This window comes from Phyllopteryx taeniolatus, chromosome 4, assembly GCF_024500385.1.
Source record: "Phyllopteryx taeniolatus isolate TA_2022b chromosome 4, UOR_Ptae_1.2, whole genome shotgun sequence".
Classification (NCBI taxonomy): Eukaryota; Metazoa; Chordata; class Actinopteri; order Syngnathiformes; family Syngnathidae; genus Phyllopteryx; species Phyllopteryx taeniolatus.
In genome coordinates, this window is record NC_084505.1 from 16,809,944 (window position 1) to 16,828,141 (window position 18,198).

At 40.3% G+C, this 18,198-nt stretch overlaps 2 protein-coding genes across 2 annotated transcripts; both read right to left on the reverse strand.

Annotated features, from left to right (window-relative positions):
* Positions 1-372: 372 nt before the first annotated feature.
* Positions 373-12,784, reverse strand: unc93b1 (unc-93 homolog B1, TLR signaling regulator). Its single transcript, XM_061769988.1, has 13 exons — positions 12,609-12,784; positions 11,552-11,668; positions 11,251-11,392; positions 11,026-11,179; positions 10,783-10,944; positions 9,926-10,055; positions 9,209-9,302; positions 6,843-6,967; positions 6,065-6,247; positions 4,303-4,576; positions 4,074-4,195; positions 2,855-2,977; positions 373-1,395 (listed from the first exon to the last, which is right to left on the reverse strand). Exons 1-13 carry the CDS (start codon positions 12,609-12,611, stop codon positions 1,150-1,152), a joined length of 1,875 nt encoding a protein of 624 aa, XP_061625972.1. The 5' UTR covers positions 12,612-12,784; the 3' UTR covers positions 373-1,149.
* Positions 12,785-12,917: 133 nt separating this feature from the next.
* Positions 12,918-18,131, reverse strand: timm10 (translocase of inner mitochondrial membrane 10 homolog (yeast)). The gene is made up of 2 exons (XM_061769989.1): positions 17,909-18,131; positions 12,918-14,203 (listed from the first exon to the last, which is right to left on the reverse strand). Exons 1-2 carry the CDS (start codon positions 17,977-17,979, stop codon positions 14,008-14,010), a joined length of 267 nt encoding a protein of 88 aa, XP_061625973.1. The 5' UTR covers positions 17,980-18,131; the 3' UTR covers positions 12,918-14,007.
* Between the last annotated feature and the right edge of the window lie 67 nt (positions 18,132-18,198).

An 18,198-nucleotide genomic window follows, 5' to 3' on the forward strand; every position in this document is an offset into this window, starting at 1 on the left:
GTTTTTTTTTTTTTTTTTCCCTAGCGCTTGTCCTCATTCAGGTTACAGTTGAGCTTGGAGCCGATTCCAACTGACTGATCACAGCACACATCCACATTCAGTCACATTCACATCTATGGACAATTTACAGTCATCAGATAACTTAAACCCAGGCAAGCAGAAAAAAACATGAAAAATACACCAAATAGGACCTGAACCATGTTTCCAAACTGTAACTCAACGTTCAGGCAGACGTGCTTGCCGTTATATATTCATTTAGCTGTTGCAGTTATTATTTTTACAACCCAATACTAAAAAAAATGACGGCGCGCTTTAAAACATTACTACATTTCTTACTTTGGTATAGTGTTGGCATGGAATCAAACGCAGAAGTACAGGTAGGACAACTCAAAATGGTTTTAATACGCCAAAACGTTGCAAACGACAGAAGGCAGCAACAAACATTATACACAGCAATGAAAATGATTGGCAAAAAGGCCAACAGGAAACCAACCAACAAGCCAAAAGCATGTCAGCTGCTAAATATACTCAAACTCATGAAAAGACAAGGCACAGCTGAGAAGAACACAAGAGGAGCTAAGGATTGACGGAGAGACACACGAGGATGCAGTATCTGACACAAGAGGGAATGTCCAAGAACAGGCGAAACTAAGACCAACACAACTACAATTATAAACCAAAAAAAAACTGATAACTTAAAGTCCAGCACGAAATCAATTTCACCAATCCATGGGAATTGAGCAGTAGACATTATTTCAATTATTGCTTACCATACGAATGTCAGTCGCACTACCAGGGTGAATGTTAGCACATATCACTGTTATTGAAGTGGATGCATTGATTCGTCTTAAACCGTTGTTCCCGATTTTAGTTGACCTTCACATGCCTGGGGCCATGCAGGACTCCATCGAGAAATAAACACAAACAAATATATTTTCAGTCCACACAAGTGTGTAGAAAAAGGTCTATACACAAATTCCACATTTCCACAACCCTTTCATCTGAATCACTGTTCTGATGCTAATTATAGCTTGGGAAAAAATAACCAAATGAATAGGTCATTAATGGAAAGCTATGGGTGATTTTATGAATGATGAAATGGCGACTTGCTTGCTTCTCTGACTGCTATTTCTCCTAATTTAGCTTTCTTCACCCCCTCTGGCCCTCCGTCACATGGCTGTCCTCCCCCCCGTGCTGGTGACTCTCAGGCCTCTTCCTCCTGGCCCTGAGTGAGTCAGCTCCCTGGGCTCCAACATCCTGGCGTTCGGCCTCCATGTCCTCCGCTCCAAACTCATTCACCAATTGCTCCTCGTCATCATTTTCGTCATCCTCCTCGCTTCTCTCGGAATCTGACTCATCAGAGTTGCCTTCTTCCAGGTAGCGATAACCTTTGACCTGCAGACACAAAGCACATCATTCCTGCATTGCAATGATAGAAATTACTGGCTGCACGCTTGCACAACACTGCATCAACGTTTTGTTTGCTACATTCCACTACAGATATACACTGAGCTCTTCTCACAAACATATAGTTGCATTATACTGTATGTACACTTGTACATACATTACACTTAGTCGCGCATATACAACAGTCGCACAGAGGGTACATTGGGACGTTCACTCCAGGCGCGCTCTCTGTGGCCCGGAATGTTCGGAAATTCGGGGCATTGTTGGAGTGTGCCATTCGGAACAGGCATAACTGACACATTCAATATGGTGGACGCACTGATGTATCCCTGCTAATGGGCAACACGCTCGTTTGAAAATGTACAGAAAATGCAGCGCGTTCTGCCTGTAATTCTTCAGAAGCTTAATGTTGACTATCATAGCTATGCAGATGATACACAGTTATATCTAGCAGTGTCTCCAGATGACTACAGTTCAATTGACATGTTGTGTCACTGTCTAAAACAGATAAATAACTGGATGAGCCAAGATTTTATTCAATTAAACCACAACAAAACTGAGATAATTGTTTTTGATAAGGAGAATTGCTGTTAGTAAACACCTGGAGTCACTTTCTTTGAAAACCAAAGACCAAGTCCTAAACCTTAGTGTACTGATAGATTCCGACCTGACTTTCAACAGTCATATTAAATCAGTTACTCAAACTGCCTTCCATCATCTGAAGAACATATCCAGAGTGAAGGCTTGCATGTACCAAGCAGACCAGGAGAAGGTTCATCCGTGCTTTTATCTCAAGTCGACTTGACTATTGTAATGGTCTTCTGACTGGACTCCCCCAAAAGAACATTAAACAGTTTCAGCTCTTTCAGAATGCTGCAGCTCGGGTTCTGCCCAGAACAAAGAGGTCAGAACATTCATTCATTCACATACATATACACGCACACACATGCATGCCTCGCTTCTGCTTCCTCCTTCGCCATTCGTGGTGCGTCCACAGTGAGCGCGATGCAGGAGTAGGGGTCGGAGTTATTGTAGGCAGCCAGACCAGACTGCAGTTCCGTAGCTCCTCAATGAGAGTAGACTTTTAACTCCGTAAAAGTAGTTCTGCCTGTGTCGAGCAGCAACCTACGACTGTATGTGTATCAGAGCGGACTTGGTACTGTTAGTATAAACCAGTATTTTAAGTAGGAATCCTGATATACTGTTGTTTCGTTCATGAACGTTTCGCTCAAAAGAACAAATCTTTTCAGTAAACGTAATGAGCTGAATTAGTTTAAGAAATGATTTCGTTCTTTGAGCTAGCAGGCATGTTTTTTGGGATGTGGGAGGAAGCCGGAATGCCCGGAGAAAACCCACGCAGGCACGGGGAGAACATGAAGTGAAAATCTCTCTGGTTACAAACAAAACAAAACTTCCTGTGTAAGACATTTACGGCTGGTCTGCTCACCTTGTGCCTTGGTCGAGGTATGCGGGGCAGCCTATGGCGCTCTTTTTTGGCTATGCGGCGCTCCATCACCCAGTAGCAGTAGCAGGCTAGCAGTAAAGTCGCTAACAGGATGGCAAGTTTAGCCTTAATTATGTGGGGAGAAAGGCAGGATTAAAATGGGACATTTCATTTACAGCACATGCCACTGTAATGTATTTTCTGCAAGCTTTTTATACAACACATATTTTACAAATCAAAAATATATATATATTTTTTTAAATGTGTTGTTTTGTCCGTTTACATGCAAACAAGGTTCTGGAGGCTGAAAACACAAATATTTGAAAATGTGTTGCAAAACATTTGGAAAAACGCTGTCTAAATGCTGTAAACCTCCAACTAATCAGTACATATAGTAGGTCAAATTCAAAACCCCACATAGCCAGAGAAAGGATATTTAGTTGGTGCACACAGTGTTTCTTTACAATGTGACACCCCCAACTATCAGTGTGGCTTTCATATTGAAGCATTTTCAGAAAGCACGGGCTTGATAATCGATTCATTGATCGCTAAGAATTCTGGGTGGAATTCTTTGTCGTCCTAATCACGTCTTATCGAGAGACAGGCAGAATACAACTGTGGGAATCGACATAATTCAGCACCTTTATTAGTCAAAATTTATGTAGACTTAGTTACGCTGCTGAAAAAAAATGGAGAAAAACAGTACCGTAATTCTTTCATTCTTTTTGGGGGTTTTCTTCAGATTGGACAGACAATTTTTTAAAGCCAGAAATTTGTGTTTTCGCCACGTCATTCTTGGAGACGACAACATCAAGCAATTCTCTCAAATACGGCCATGGATGGGTAATATCTTCTTGAAACCTGTTGCTGTGTTCGCTAATGCTCCCCATATCACATTCCTCCTTGTTGCTGCTGTTTTTCCCATCTGATACTGTAAGACCCCAAGCTCTAAGCAATCAATCAGTCAATCAATCAATCAAGATCTCATAGCTCATTGACATTACATCTCTCTATTTATGTCTTTTTGTATGTCGTGATGTCATCTGCAGAGGTTGAAAAAAGTAGCAAGACTATTTTGACCAAGTAAGATGTAGAAAGTACAGATTTAAAATGTAGGGAGTCGCAGTAAAAAGTAATCAGAACAATAAATACTAAACTAAAGAAAAAAACTTAAGTACAGTAAAGTACTTGTAATTCCCACCACTATTAAACAGCAACTTACCCTCATTGGCAACTCTGACCAGAGGTAGACTACAAAGATGGCAATGGCCTGCAACCAGTGATAGATTGTGTAGACAAAGTCGAGACGTTCTTTCTCCTCAGCATATAAAATGCCAAGCAAGACTGAAACAGACAGACACACACACACACACACACACACACAAGAATATTCATGCTTTATGGTAAAACACAACACGTGTACATACTACCACATCTCAGGTGCCACTCACTGCTGACTCCAGTCTTGTTCAGGGCCGTACCAAGACCCCATAGCACAGAAATCATCAGAAGAGGGCCCTCGTACACCAGTTGTTGAGGAGATGGCGAAAACACCATGAGTACCACCAACAGTACCCAATGCACAGCAGCTCCTCCTGCCAGACACACCCAGCGCGGGAGGCTTAGGAGGCCGAGGGACAGGAAAGAGAAGACGGAGCAGGAGAGCCCATAGACCACAATCAAGAGCCACAGTTTTTGTAGGCCCAAAGTACATACGCCATAGGACTGTTTGGAGAGAAATTATGAATAAATAAATACACCTGGCGTATCAGCTGCATCTAGTACAGCGGGACCTTGACTTGTGAGTACCCCAACTTACAATTTTCTTCAAGTTACGGGCCGGCACACGGTCAATTTTTTGGCTTTTAGCTGTGAGCTTACAAGTGAGCTTCAGACACAGTGCCACTAGATGGTCACCGGATGGGAGCAGCTAACTTCACAGCATCACCATCAGTCCAAGTGGACGGCAATAAAACCAAAAGACCACGGATGCTGGTACAACCTCAGTTCCAATGAAGTTGGGACGTTGTGTTAAACATAAATAAAAACAGAATACAATGATTTGCAAATCAGGTTCGACCTATTTAATTGAATACACTACAAAGACAAGATATTTAATGTTCAAACTGAAAAACCTTATTGTTTTTAGCAAATAAGCATTAACTTAGAATTTTATGGCTGCAACATGTTCCAAAAAAGCTGGGACAGGGTCATGTTTACCACTGTGTCACATCACCTTTTCTTTTAACAACATTAAATAAACATTTGGGAACTGAGGACACGAATTGTTGAAACTTTGTAGATGGAATTCTTTCCCATTCTTGCTTGATGTACAGCTTCATTAATGGTGCCTCTACAGATGTGTAAGTTACCCATGCCATTGGCACTAACTAACTAAAGTTACAAAAAAATGTGTACCAGCTTTTTTGGAATGTGTTGTGCTGCATACAGTTGCATACAACACTGTACAATTATTAAAAGGGAGCTGGGAGTTAGCCAGGCTGCTACACCGCATTGGCGAATCTTGACTTCATATTTATGGCTGAGAAGAAGCTGATGATGTCCATTGAATTCAAGCTTAAAATCATGAGTGGAGTGTGCATGTAGCCGACTTGGCGAAGCAGTACAAGAGTAGTACTTTTACATTATGTACTACACTGGCTACAGTGTCAACCTAGGGCGTTAAAATATTTTCTACGCTGCGGATCTTTGTCCATGAAAAGATGGAGAAGCTGCTGAAAGTGAGGAAAGCGTGGCGAAAAATGTAAAGATTAAGTTATGTGAAACTGAAAGGGGGATATTTTTTTAAATTATTGTTATTATTGTATATTTTTAGAAAGTGCCATCTTGTACAATACTATTTTCCATCCATCCATTTTCTGAGCCGCTTCTCCTCACTAGGGTCGCGGGCGTGCTGGAGCCTATCCCAGCTGTCATCGGGCAGGAGGCGGGGTACACCCTGAACTGGTTGCCAGCCAATCGCAGGGCAACAATACTATTTTACTTAATTAAAAAAAAGTTACAAAAAAATGTGTTTTTGGGGGTGTTGAAACGGATTACTATAATAGCATTTCCTTTATTTGAATGACGAAAGTTGATTTGAGAGACAAGTGATTTGAGCTACGAGCATGGAACGAATTAAACTAGTAAGTCAAGGTACCACTGTATAACCTAAATTTGTTAACAGTAAAATCGGATGACAGCGCAGAGTACCAGGGTGAATCCACTGATGGCGAAGAGGATTTCCAATCCACTGTAGATGAAGAATGGGCAGAGAAGCCTCAGGCGGTAGTCCCTCAAATGTTTGAAAGGAAGCTGGAAGATGTTTCCCCAGCCAATACTACGGAGGTCGATCTCCTCTGTTGGGCGGTACGCGGCGCCACACAGCACAAGGAACTGAATGAGGTAAAACAGTTGTACTTCATTTTTGAAAAATGAAAAAATGGGAAAAGGAGCAGAGAAACTGAGATTTTGAAAGTTTGAGAAAAAACTCAAAATGCATTAAACTGATATATCCCTAAATTATGTCCGATCAACATCCTTGAAGTCTATGAACCCTCATTTACTTGCATAAATGTATTCACGCAGTACAATGCAAGGCTCCTAATAATGTGATTTCCTGTATACGGTATAGTGTAATTATAGATAAATTTGTGCAATTAGAAACACATTGCTATACTTCTTTAAGTAAAACATATTTCCTGTATGACCCGAAGAAGAGCTGTGTCATCATTGACAAATTCAAATTTCACTCTTCTATAGCAATATGCTTTATGGCAAGATGATGGACAACTCCTTTACTGTGTAGATCTAAAGATCTAGTAAAGAACCAATAATTATTTCATTAAAAGCTTTTATTTTATTTTATTTTTTTACATGATGCACCAGTGGGGTACTTAATAATAATTCTAGAAAATAAACAACAATTATCCATCCGAACAAAATTAATTACTGGGTCTCTTGGGTGTGTGTCACAATTCAAAGCACTTACAATGATCATGGAAATGAATGCAAAGACCATGAGGACGCTCTCCACTATGATCAGCTTCATGGACTGTGGTAGACTTTTCAGGATGGTGGTGTTGAATCCCGGAATCACACCACTGACTTCGGCCCCTGGTAGGAAGGAGACAAGGTTTAACTAACGCCATCTGGAATACCATCTTTGGCATGCTATACAGTGACAACAGCAAGATATTTAACGTTGAAACTGATCAACTGTATTGTTTTCAGCAAATAATCATTAACTTGGAATTTTATGGCTGCAACACATTCCAAAAAAGCTGGGAGAGGGTCATGTTTACCAATGTGTTACATCACCTTTTCTTTTAACAACATTCAATAAACGTTTAGGAACTGAGGACACTAATTGTTGAAGCTTTGTAGGTGGAATTCTTTCCAATTCTTGCTTGATGTACAGCTTCAGCTGTTCAACAGTCCGGGGTCACCATTGTCGTATTTTACGCTTCATAATGCGGCACAGATTTTCAATGGGAGACAGGCCTGGACTGCAGGCAGGCCAGTCTAGTACCCGCACTCTTTTACTCCGAAGCCACGCTGTTGTAACGTGCAGAATGTCTTGCTGAAATAAGCAGCGGTGTTCATGAAAAAGACGTTGCTTGGATGGCAGCATATGTTTCTCCAAAACCTGTATGTACCTTGCAGCATTAATGGTGCCTTCACAGATGTGTAAGTTACCCATGCCATTGGCACTAACACAGCCCCATACCATCACAGATGCTTGGTTTTGAACTTTGCGTCCATAACAGTCCGGATGGTTCTTTTCCTCTTTGGCCCGGAGGACACGACGTCCACAATTTCCAAAAACAATTTGAAATGTGAATTCATCGGACCACAGAACATTTTCCCACTTTGCATCAATCCATCTTAGATGAGCTTGGGCCCAGAGAAGCCGGCGGCGTTTCTGGGTGTTGTTGATCAATGGCTTTTGCTTTGCATAGTAGTTTCAAGTTGCACTTACGGATGTAGCGCCGAACTGTATTTTCTGAAGTGTTCCTGAGCCCATGTGGTGATATCCATTACACATTGATGTCAGTTGAGGGATCGAAGGTCACGGGTATTCAATGTTGGTTTTCGTCCTTGCCGCTTACATGCAGTGATTTCTCCAGATTCTCTGAACCTTTTGATGATATTATGGACCGTTGATGATGAAATCCCTAAATTCTTTGCAATTGTATGTTGAGGAACATTGTCCTTAAACTGTTCGACTATTTTCTCACACACTTGTTCACAAAGAGGTGAACCTCGCCCCATCTTTGCTTGTGAATTCAGGGAAGCTCCTCAACTTTCTCAGTCTTTTTTGCCACCTGTCCCAGCTTTTTTGGAACGTGTTGCAGCCATAGAAAAGTGAATGATTATTTGCTGAAAACAATAAAGTTTATCAATTTGAACATTAAATATCTTGTCTTTGTAGTGTATTCAATTAAATATAGGTTGAACATGATTTGCAAATCATTGTATTCTGTTTTTATTTATGTTTAACACAACGTCCCAACTTCATTGGAATTGGGGTTGTAAGTAAATCTTGACTTTATTGCACCATTGGATATAGTCTGAAAAGTCAAACCAAATTCTGAGCCACTGGATGGATGAAATGTAAGTATGCAGTTTTCCTGATGAAGAAACAATTTAAATACTGTACCACTAAAATGTTCTATGACTGAGCAAATGGTATTACTCTACTGGTGTTCATCCCAAATGTGTTTGACTGGGTTGAGGCGAGGAAATGATTCTTCTACACCAAACCCATCCGAACATGCCTGTACAGCAGTGATTCCCAACCAGTGTGCCGGGGCACATTAGTGTGCCGTGAGCGCTCTTCAGGTGTGCCGTGGGAAATATACAATTTTAATTCATTGCTCCAAAAAAATATTTACAAGAAATAATGTATCTTTATTCATCTATTTATGCCAGTGAGGCAAAGTGACATACAGAACAAATAATTTGTCTTCTATTAGATGGCAGGAAGTACATACAGTAATTAATGCATCCACTTTTTGTGACATTTTAGTTTGTTGGTGTGCAGTGAGATTTTTCAATTCTAAAATATGTGCCGTGGCTCCATAAATGTAAATCACTGCTATACAGTATGCATCTTGTAATGTATAATGTAATGCAATTGTCCACGTATCTTTGTAAGATAAGACACTTAAGATAAGACACTTTATATATATATATATATATTTGTTTTTGTACACGCCCATTCTCATTTGTTTTCTGTTTTTGTTTGTTTGTTCACACACACACACCAGTATTTTTGGTATGTAATTTCTTATGTCACTTCACACGAGTAGCTCACAGTTACAGTGAGGGTGGAGTACACTAATGTGACTTTACCACAGCTTTTGACATTGCAGAGAACGTGATCATTCTCAAGGATGTAGCCATTGAGGATGAGACTCATGGGGAACTCGGCAAAGACGAAGCTCAGCTAGGTGAGAGAGACAGGGAAGACTCATTAGGTAGTTGTAGATGATTGCCATGAATCAAAATCATATAGTTGTATGCCGTAAAACCTACAATCTGTCAAAAAAATTATCTAAGTATAAGATGTTTTTTTTTTTATTATTAATAAATTACTTTTAATCCTCACAAACATAAATTGGTGAAATATCTTAAATTTAAATGTGTGTTTTATTTCAGAAAAAAAATCTTTATTTTATTATTGGGAACTGATTGGAGCCGTGTTTTTTGTGTGTGCCCGTTTTAGATAAGCTGCTGTACATGAATGCATCATCATCATCATTTTATTATCAAATACATAAATTGTCAGTTAATCAACTTGGTCTCTGGTATGTTTTGATCTATAAGCTTTTAGGTTAGGTTTTCTTCCTCCACTTTACTTTTTACAGCTTAAAAGGTTTTTGGGTTTGTTTGTTTGTTTGTTTGTTTGTTTTGTGCAATGGTTGCAGAGTCCTAACTTGCTATTTGTCTTGGCTGATAATGATAATTCGTACAGCATTGAAGCAGATTAAAATGGGAAATGTTGTTTATGTTTTGCGCATGTCTGAACTGAATGTCACATGTTGTTACATGAGTGGTGGATGGACTCACATGGAAGATGACACTGAAGACTGACTGGAAGATGATGATGTATTTGTGGCACGCTCCTTTTGGAATCTTCTTCTGCTCCTGTACATGCTCTTCCTTATAGTTGACGTATTCATAATACTGTTGTGCCATCCTGTGTGTGTTATGTGACAGTATGACTTGTCGCAATCAACCCTTTTTTTTAGCGTTTATCATTAAGGCAGTGGTTCTCAAACTTTTTACACCAAGTACCACCATTATGAATAATATTAAAATACAGTAACATAGTAAGCCCAAGTGTTCATAAAAATGAGGCAGCGGTATTATTCCTTAGAAATATATTTATTATTGTAAGCCCCTGTAACATTATGTTCAGTTTGAACATGAACAATTAACTTAAATACAGCAACCACAGTTCACACAGTTGATGTCTGCATATTATTGTACATGGCAAAGTTAAGGTCTACTTTGCACCCCCCTGCCCCTGTTCCTGATTCCTGTCCCGCGGTCCCACTACCGCTGGTAATTGACCCGCAGCGAGACGGCAATAACACATGATCAGCCATGAGTTGACTTCAACCTTTAATCATCAATAAGCAGTAGTAAAACTGACTCATCAACTAGTCAGTTCAACCCCTATTTTAGACACAGTATATCTGAGTCAAATATAATTAGGTTTGAGAGATAACATAGAATCATAATAGTTAAAATTACATGACATAATATTTCATCTGGAGCTAGAATGTATTCTAGAGCCAAAAGAATGCATGTCTAAATCTCATTTCATTGATATAATTTTATGAGGTAATAGTTTGCTGTGAAAACTAGTGTGATGTACTTTAAAACAAAAGTTGGCGCGTTATGATCCTGCACTCACTCACCTTGTGATATAATTACCAAGGGAGGCCCATAGTGGCACAATGGCCACACCGATGGCAACAGCAGCTGGAACCAAGGTGTAGTAGCGCTCCCAGTAATTGGTCGAGACAAAAAATGCATAGATTCCTGAAGCCAGAAACATCATCCACTTTGTTCCTAGAAACCTTAGATCACAACATTAGGTTTACATGGTTTAGGAAGACACCAATGTGTGATTTCAAGAATTGTTGAGCGTGTACCTCTACCTGATGAGAATGGGCGTGTACAGCAGGGCTAGTATGGGCGTGACGTTGATTCCCCTTAGCATCTTCCGATCGATGTCCTCTAGACCGAGGTTGCTGTACTTTACTTCACGATAAGTCATATCATAATGAAGGATAAGCTGCATCTGCAGTAACCCTGGAGAATGCACATGGCGAATCACACAATTGAGTTTGTGGCTGTGTCCTAACAGTGACTTCCGTTCTCACCCATGTATACGCTGTATATGATCATGGCTCCAATGCTGGCTGCAAGAACATTCTTGATGACTCCTAACCGCTTCCTCCTGTAATATTTTCTCTCTTCCTCCTCCTCGTTGTATTCTGCCTGTGGACCCAAAAACTCCTCCATCTTTGGGAAACAGTGGTTAAATGTGAGCGAATCATAAGAGTCAAAGTAGAACCATTTCACCTGCGAGCAGGAATTTGTTATTCAAACCCAATGTCTGATTATTACAAGGTCTAGACATTACACTAGTTTTTATAAAATACTGTACATTAGAAAGCTCACCTGGCCCTGCATGTTGTCTTCTTGCCCCACAGCCAGCATTTCATTAGCATCACCATTAGGGAGCGCTACAATCTGATCCGCATCTTTGAACTCCTCCTCCACATCCCTGGCCGCCATCTGGTGACCAGAAGGAGTACAACACCAAATTCATCTCATCTTTATTGAACTGTAACAATACAGGTATATACCGTATTAAATCCCAGATTTTGGGTAACATCCGGGCAATTCATTCTTAAATGTTTCAATCTGAGAGATTGATAGATTTCCCAAACGTGCACAAGTTCTGTCCTGAAGCATTTTAATCATTGTGTTTGTTGCTACAATTATAGTTTTGGTACTTATATATCACACGTAGTCACCATCTTACTATAATAGCACATGCTCACAATAGTTAGACAGCCATGAGCCAGATGATAAAGATTGATGCACTACACATATTTGCACAACTCAAAAGACAAATACAGTTTAAGCATATACCGGTACAATTGTTCAAAATAGGTCTTTGGGAAGATGAAGACTTGGGATTTAATGGGGAGTACGCGATCTGATTAATACAGATTCCGCTTGTCTATTTTGATTAATTAAAGCTCATTTTGTGTGTCTTACATATTATTCCTCCCGTCGCTTCCTAGTCATTTAAAACTTTATTCTTACTTCTCTATGCAACTTCCCCATGGTAATGAATTGCGTTATTCTCTAGACAGTCCCTTCACTTCAAATATCTTAGTTCTTTGTTGTAAACGTTGATAACAGTGCTTTCAATGTGCCCCTACTGAAATTGTAAACATTTGTACTAGGTAAGGCAAAAATAAATAATGCATACGACTGTAATAACGAGAACCACACGTGAACTACCAAGTGGTTTCATCCCTTAATGATAGCCAACTTGATCACTCATTTAGTGAAACTGGTTGGGTTCAAGATGCGCATATAGGTTTTTATTCTTTCAAATCCCGATATTCACGAACACAAAGCTCAAACAGGGCGTATTACTGTATACCATTGACAATAAAGTGGGGGCTAATTCGAGCAAGGCCGTACATTTAAAGCGACTTACCATATCTGACACACTCGGGTCGTGTTTACGGGGGGAGAGGGTCGTCCAAGCGTCCACCTGTGGCACACTAAGCACCAGCACTTGCGCCTCTGCTCACACGCAGGAGGTTGCGACTTTCGTTTTCCAATGCGCGAGTACACGTACATAATAAATGGGAGCATCGAGAGGAACCGAAAGTCACTTTTCTTTACTTCCTCCCCATCTGCTCGTGTTTGTCTTAAAGGTACAGGCACACGTACGCCGCCTCGCTGTCTGTAATAACCACTCCACCAATATCCGCCTCAGTGCATATTGATATCACTCAGTTACTCAAATGATGAGATTGCTTTATTGAGGTTAAGAGGGGAAAACATCGCAGCCCCGCTGATATGCAATTGGAAGGCTGACAGACTGGGTAAAGACAACACACCAAAATGACATAAAAAATAAAAAAAAAATTAAAAAAACATGTCCCACTTACAGCGCAACAATATGCACAAGAATGACAGAGTAAAGTTCATGTGACAATATCTGAGCAGGGTAGCAATGACATAACTCAATGTGTTTCGTGGGGGTCATGGGGGTCTTTTTCCACAGACATGAACAGGTCAGCGACCAAGCACATTTTAAATATTCCTCATTTTGCTTTCAAATACCAACTGTTTCACATTGGACGCACGTCATTGTAGTGCTTTTAAGAGTTGAGGTCAAATGAAATAATAGCATAGATTTATAAAGCGCCTTTCATGGGACCCAAGGACGTTTGACAATGACCCATGGGGTAGTTAAAATGTAGCTAGCGTTGGTTCCCAGCTGATAGCAGCATGGCTTGACAGTAAACAACAGCATGATAGAAGTCAATAGAGTTCCGATCGACAGGCGAGGTTCTTTGTGATGTGCGCGCCAAACAACGTAGGGTGGTAAACTTCTTAAGATGAAGTGGAAAACGGTCCGGATGGTGAACATTGACAGTTGTTCAACTTGTAACTGCTAGCTGGCCAACGGAGGTTAGCGTAACGGTAAGTCCTCAACTAAATATAGAGCTGTTTGTGACATACTGCATTTTAAAAATGAAAGTATCTCTGTATGACTGAGCCAAATAAAACCAAATAATAAATGCAAACATCCCAGGAATTTATCCACTGAACGACCGGGCCTGTTTATTCCACATCCAGAGGCTGTTAAGACTGTTTCTGAAGGATTTTAAGTTGTTCTCATACTGCAGGCGCACAAAGTGCTCAGACCCCATTGTATAACCCCCGACAGTTTCTCCCACTGGACCCAAATGAACTTAAATTCTGATGCATTTGCCCACAGACATAACCCAAATAAAACACTTCCTTTCAAGAATCCACACACGCTAATTCCGCTGTCATTATTCTGTCTTAGTCTTCAGCATCTTATCCCGTTGTCAGTGTCACTATCCGCTGCCGACAGCTGCTTTCCTCATCATGTCCTCATCTTGGACTGAGAGCTCTGTTAGCTTGCGTCCCAGCCTCTCGTGGAGGTCCAGGTATTTGGCCACGCAGCGGTCCAGGCACACGGATTCGCCTTTCGTCAGCTCTGCCTCTTTGTAATGTGGGGGCACACACTTTCTGTGGCAGGCGTTGGTCATTCTGGAAGAATGTATTTGAGGTATTATTATTTGTTTTGTAGTGTCGTAGTGTTTCATTTCAAAGTGGCTAACTTCTTTTCACCATTCTGCGACATCTTATTAGTGAGAATATGTGAAGCACACCAGCAACTCAAATCATTTTTGCATTAAAAATGTGTCATTACAGTTGTCTTTTTCAATAGAATATGGGTAATTTCTTTTCAAATTTGTGTGACAGTTAAGAATATTAAAATATTACTTAAACATAAGGTGAAGGTTTTATGATTATGACAGTTTGGTGCTATTTCTATTGTTTCCTTTGGCAATGGTTTACTATAAATTCACTGAAGACAAACTGCACTGTATAGTAAATAATACAAATATAGTGGAACTTTGGTTTTCGTGTGCCCTAGCGTTTTATACAATTCGGTTTTTAATTTATTTTTTTGTCACGATTTAGTCCCAGTTTTCACACATCCTCTTGGCCTTAGTAGAGAAGGAAATGCATGACTCTGCCAGTCATTTTCCACAAATGATGCACATTAAGCCAAACCATTTTTAAGGTGTGTAAAATTGGTTCAACAGACGGCTAGGCGTATTCCTCAATGCAAACTTTCATTAACAACTCAAGGCAATAACCCCTCCGGTCTGCTCAGCAAAACTTAGGAAACATCGGCGTGAATCAGCTTGTAAAAAAAAATCAGGTCAACTCAAACAAGCACAATATATTTTGAGTTTGACTGCTAAATAAACCACCAAGATGACAAAAAAAAGTGTGGTGAAACTGTTTTTTTAGGCTTTACACGATCTGGATTTTTGGGGCCAATCACCAATCAGCGAGTTTAAAAAAACGATAACCGATCACCGATCTGATCACAAAATGGAGCAATGTGTCTATTTAAATGACCTGTTCATTTACTGTATATACTTGTGTACTTAATTGCTCAAAAAATATATTTACAATAAATAATGTATCTTTGTTCATCTATTTATGCCAGTGAGGCATAGTGACATACAGAACAAATAATTTGTCTTCTATTAGATGGCAGGAAGTACATACAGTAATTAATGTATCCACTTTTTGTGACATTTTTGCTTGCTGGTGTGCCGTGAGATTTTTCAATTGTAAAATATGTTCCTTGGCTTCATAAAGGTTGGAAATCACTGCTCTCGTCAGATCGTGTATTCTAATCAGTCAGGTCAAACCAACATTACAACATGACAGAAATAATGGGTGCTAACTTACTGGAATTAAATTACTTCACCCACACCAAAACTTTAGCGCGTGATTCGACAGAATGGCGGCCCATATATGTACAACCGTTAGCGCTAGCATTAGCTTGCTAGGCTACATAACGTTTTTGTTACCTTCTTGCGAGCCGTATTAAAAGTATGTGAACATACCTCAAGCAAGCCTTAAACGAACGTCCTCTCCTGTCCTGAGCATCGGTGACCACCAACACACGTTTTTCCCCATTTACCTTATAATACAGTCGGCGCGATCCACTCTTGTTGTCGTTGCCACGGTAACGAGTGTATCCGGTCGCATTTGAGTTGACAAGATAAAGCCCAATGATCGTAAAAAACGGGATGCGGTGGTATCGGAATACAAGATTTTATTGCAGTAGTCTTATATAGTGCAATCGTGAAGGAGCAAATTTGTCTTGTAGTCTGATCCGGGCATTACGTGTTGTCTGTCCCACACCGCTGACATGTTTTTTAAAATAACTTTATTGACCGTCAGATATTTACAGTACTACGTCAAAAGACACGCGACAAGGCTAAAAATAAACTAGCTTTTGGATTTAAATATAATGTGCACGATGGCGACGCGGAGTCAATGTCTTTTGCGTAGCCGATCAATGCGAATTATGACAAAGCTGATCAGCCGATAAGCATAAAATGCTAATTATCGGCCGATACCGATGAGGCCGATAAAATCGGTGTAAAGTCTAGTTTTTATACTAGCGTGCTTTTATTTTAAAGGCCAAACTTTTGACAGGATGTGATGCGCCAATGTTGTCTTGAGTTGTTGTTAAAAGCTTGAATTGTGGACTACACCATGCCTTCTGTTGAACCTTTTTACACAATACAACAGCAAGTTCTCAGTACCAGTTTTTTTTTTATAAAGAAAGCAAGAAAACAAAAATATGCCATCTTTCATATGCCATCAAGAGTCTTCAATATAGGTAAAAGTGATGTGAAACATTTATCCACTTCATGCGTTGTCTATATTTCAATGTTTTCTGTAATGTAAAACTATAGTTATTTGATCTGATGTCTTTTTTTGGGGTAATATTTTCAGGTGTTTAGTTATTAAGTAAGAGCTCCCAATGCCATGAGGGAAATTAGGCCATAATTGCAGTTTCTGTAATCTGTAGTTTTTTACGTGAGCAGTTGATTGGCCTGCTGCCCAACCCCAGCACCTGGTATTCCTATGCGGTCTCCTATCCAAGTACTAAACAGTACCGACCCTGCTTAGCTTACGAGAACGGACGAGATCTGGAAGCATGTGGGGATTGGGCCGACTTTGCCTCAGTGGTGGGGTGGGTAGTTGGTTCGGTAGGGAGGGAGGTTAGGTAGGTGGCGGCGTGGAACTGGGGAGGGCTCTGCGCCCGCCCGCATGCCTGCCAGCGACCGCAGGTTGCGATTTCAGGTGCTTGGAACAGATTGTGTTTACGCTATTTCTAACAGTAAATATTGTTTTGGTTTACATAACATTCTGTTGTAGTCCGAACCAAGGTCCCACTGCATTCATTATCATTATCCTAGAGCAATGTTGACCCATCCTTTTTTTTTTTTTTTTTTTAACCACTTATAGCAGGTGAGCTGGAGCCTATCCCAGCTTTGGACAGACGGCGAGGTACACCCTGGACTGGTATCACCAGTCCATGACAGGACACAGACAAACGTTCACACTCACACGTGTGGACAATTTAGAATCTTCAATTGATCTAACATGAATGCTTTGTAGATTTGGGAGGATTTCCTTCATAAAGGTTCATTGAAATAGCACCTGCAATGAACGAGTAGGAATATGTCATGCAACATTAGGAGGCACACTCAGTTACTGCCGTGATTGCAGTTTTTCATTTGATTACTTTCCAGTAAACTAACGTAGATCCAGGTTATACTGGCGTTTTATTTGGGAAATATTTTTGATAGACATGCATCAGATACATTAATTGGGGTGTAACAATACATGTATTTGGATTCGGCACGCCCATGTTCCCGTAATTAAAGGAATTTTGTTATAACGAATATACCGCTGCCAGGATATATGTGAATATTTGTTGCCCGTATTCTGTGCAATTGTGATCTTTCTTCATTTTAACTGCAATTGTCATGTTCGTTCTCGGTTTCTTAAGGTACTCTAAAAGGCACTTTGGTTTGTGTAGTTATGCTAAAGCATTTGTCTACTGTACATGTTTCAAAGGCTATTATTAATGAACGTTTTCAATATCGTGCTTAACTTGTATAGAAATGAGTCGATAAGAAAATGTAAGTCCCAGGGTGTCGAGTTAAAAAGTACCACTGGTTTAACACTAAAACTTTCACTATAGCTAGCATTTCTATGGGATTCCGCCCACGGTCATACTGCAATGGTTAATATAATAAATTATTGCATTATTTCAACTTCGCCTCAAAACAAAGCAGGACAATTTCAATGAATGACCAGTGGGTGCCACTGCGGTAGCTAGGTCACGTTAGCTTATTTCGACTTTACCGGTTGTACATGTCAGCCATCATCTCCACCTCCAGCTCCGCCGCCAGTTGCTGCGCCTTCATGGGATCCATGACTGTATTGCACTGCTGTCTACCACACCGTCGTGGTTACCTGTTCTATATGACACACAAGAACGAACTTCCTTGCCGGTGAGTCTCGGTGTAACCTTCAAGTCATAAGCATACACGTGCATTCAGTTTCCGCCATCACTTCCGATGTCAATAAAGTTGAATTCAAGCGTATATGATTATGACGAGTAGGCACAGCGCGCCCTCTACTGTGCAGAATAT

Excerpts from the sequence above, each read along its gene's own strand:
- timm10 (XM_061769989.1), bottom strand. The coding sequence starts at position 17,979 with ATGGATCCCATGAAGGCGCAGCAACTGGCGGCGGAGCTGGAGGTGGAG. Across the intron at positions 14,204-17,908 it reads ATGGCTGACATGTACAACCG|AATGACCAACGCCTGCCACA; the intron begins GTAAAGTCGAAA and ends ACATTCTTCCAG.
- unc93b1 (XM_061769988.1), bottom strand. Across the intron at positions 4,577-6,064 it reads CCATCAGTGGATTCACCCTG|TCCTATGGCGTATGTACTTT; the intron begins GTACTCTGCGCT and ends CTCTCCAAACAG. Across the intron at positions 2,978-4,073 it reads GGTCAGAGTTGCCAATGAGG|GCTAAACTTGCCATCCTGTT; the intron begins GTAAGTTGCTGT and ends CACATAATTAAG.